Source organism: Embiotoca jacksoni, unplaced genomic scaffold, assembly GCF_022577435.1.
Source record: "Embiotoca jacksoni isolate LCO1_2020_lvr unplaced genomic scaffold, fEmbJac1.0.p SCAF_10, whole genome shotgun sequence".
Classification (NCBI taxonomy): Eukaryota; Metazoa; Chordata; class Actinopteri; family Embiotocidae; genus Embiotoca; species Embiotoca jacksoni.
The window spans coordinates 18,122,756-18,125,224 of record NW_027185230.1 but is presented as its reverse complement, the minus strand read 5'-3'; the positions used below and the strand labels follow the sequence as shown (position 1 = coordinate 18,125,224).

Below are 2,469 nucleotides of genomic sequence, written 5' to 3'. Positions count from 1 at the left end.
AATTAGTAACGCAATAATGCATAAGCATTATACATACTAATGCTTAATTCGATTCATCATAATATATTTGTAGATATATTTTGAATTAATAATCAGATTCTGTACATTGCAAAGCTTGCTGCGAAGGTGTTTTAGGGTCTTTACACCCTCTAGTGGTCAAAAGGTGCTTAATGCAGCTTTAAAAGTTTTTCAGATAATAGGTGGTATATATATATATATATATATGTGTGGGAGTACTTCTATTCAATGTTGTAAAAATGAATGATGAATGAATAAGCCAAAGAATAATAATATAATAATAAGCCAATGTATCGATCTGGTACAGTTGTAGGCATTTAATATGAGCTGAGGACAAACTGCAGAGCACCCTTCCTCTTAAGTAAGCCTTGAGAAATTCAGGTGTCGAATTAAACATAACATCTATACATTATTCACTGAATGTGATAATGCTAGTATAATTAAGTTTGCTTTAACAAGCCACCACAAATCATTCTGTCAGCCTCAACAGAAGAGATGAGGGTGCCTGTGCTTGGTGCACCTGTCTTGCAGTTGTCAATGGAAAGTGTTTGTGTGTGTGTGTGTGTACACGTGTGTGTGTGTGTGTGTGTGTGTGTGTGTGTGTGTGTGTGTGTGTGTACACGTGTGTCAAAACTGCAGAAGTATATCTTGATTTGCAGCAGCTGTCCCTCAACCACAACAACGAGCAGCCTCATTCAAACAATCTCTTTGTGTAAAACAGAACAGCATCCAATCAGCTGTTTTTCGCATGAAAGCCAAATCCTTTTGTGTTTTGTTTTTTTCGTCCCAATAATACTTCAGCCTCATACCTTTAACACAGCTGATTTGAAAAGTTGAGTACACACAAAACGAGAGCAATACTGGATGAATTCTCATTTTTTTCCTCACATTTAAATGTTGGGTATATTGAAATGACATTTGTGAGGCAGTTTATAATCACATTTCCTTTATTAATAGATATTTCTTTACGGATGTTCTTATTAGCTCACTGGTATTTCATTCATTTTCAGAGTGTTTATTAAAAAGAACTAATCATAGGTCTGGCAGTCAACATTTTTTTTCTGTGGACAGAGACTTCTGCTTTTGACAGCATAAATATGTGACAGACTAAATCCAAACGTCACTTGTGAATGGAAAAGGTTAAGCAAGGATCCAGAAAGTGGAGGAGACAGACGTACAATTAAGTCTTTATGGCTAAATGTCCTGTTTACCCAGAGAGAATGTGCTTTACAAAGGAGGCATAATTGATACATCCATTGGCATCCTCCTGCCCAGCCATCAGCCTGTCCACCTCATCCTCCGTCATCCTCTCTCCCAGCGTCGCCAGCACATGACGCAGCTCCGCTCCCATGATGGTGCCGTTGCCTTCCTTGTCAAACACCCTGAGCCCCTCCACAAAATCCTCAAAGTTGCCCTGATCTTTCACACGAGAGATGTGCTGCAGCATTGGCAGGAAGGTCTCAAAGTCCACCATTTTAGTGCTCATGTCCTCTGGCCGCGGTTTCCCGAGCACTTTCAGCACATCTGCGTTGGTCGGGTTCTGGCCCAGAGCCCGCATCACATCTCCGCACTGGGCATACGTGATCTTCATTTCTCCAGTTGACGTGCGGTCAAACAAGGTGAAGGCCTCCTTGAACTCCTCAATCTGGTCAGCGGAGTACTCGAGAGTGATGCTTTTGGGGTCAAAATCGGGCTCCTTGGGCGGCTCCGGCTGTGGCTCCGGAATGGGAGCCGGCTTTGCAGCTGGAGCCGCTTCCTTCTTGGGCTCTGGCTTCTTGGGCTCGGGTTTCTTTGGTTCGATCTTCTTCGGTGCCATTGTTGTAAAGGGATGACGAGGTGAGCTGGTACTTGCTGAGAAGCGAACAAGAGTTTGAACTGACTGGAAGAGATTCCCAAGCACGTAGGACCACCTCCACTCCCAAAGCTTTTATATGTGCTTTGTCTCAGGAGCCAGATAACAATTTCAGACAGCACACTATAAAAGGAAGAATCCCGAAATAGATCCACATAGCAAGTGATGTCAACATTAAGTATTGTTCTCAGCTGCTGTCATCTAGCCGACAGGGCTATTTGCTGTCATTAGTGAGGGCCCAGTTGCATTAGCCCGAAAATGTTCTGTCTCTCTGATGGACAAAGGGCTCAGAGCATAGCCAATGATCAGCCCATGAGGGAAAGAGACCAAAATAGCTTGCTAGCTGAATGCTGAAAGTCTGGGAATCACCGCTCTTTGGATCAGTGCTTTCTACTTTTTCAGAACATTGCTGCAGCGAACACACAAATAGTTAATTTTTTTTATGTCAGAAGTTTCTGGAAATAGAAGCTACTTTATGTATTGTTTTCTACAATAAGGGGAGGGCTTTTTTTTTTTTTTTTTTGAGACAACACAGGACTAGAGGGAAATATATCTGCCTTAGAATTTATGCTATCACTTTATTGGTTTTAAGAGACAGA

At 42.0% G+C, this 2,469-nt stretch overlaps 1 protein-coding gene across 1 annotated transcript; it reads right to left on the bottom strand.

Moving 5' to 3' along the window:
* Positions 1 to 259: 259 nt before the first annotated feature.
* On the bottom strand, positions 260 to 1,931 carry LOC138211532 (myosin light chain 4-like). The gene has a single exon (XM_069171492.1). The coding sequence runs from the start codon at positions 1,832 to 1,834 to the stop codon at positions 1,226 to 1,228; it is 609 nt and encodes a 202-aa protein (XP_069027593.1). The 5' UTR covers positions 1,835 to 1,931; the 3' UTR covers positions 260 to 1,225.
* Between the last annotated feature and the right edge of the window lie 538 nt (positions 1,932 to 2,469).

Bases quoted from the DNA above. Each gene is read 5' to 3' on its own strand.
- LOC138211532 (XM_069171492.1), bottom strand. From the start codon at position 1,834: ATGGCACCGAAGAAGATCGAACCAAAGAAACCCGAGCCCAAGAAGCCA.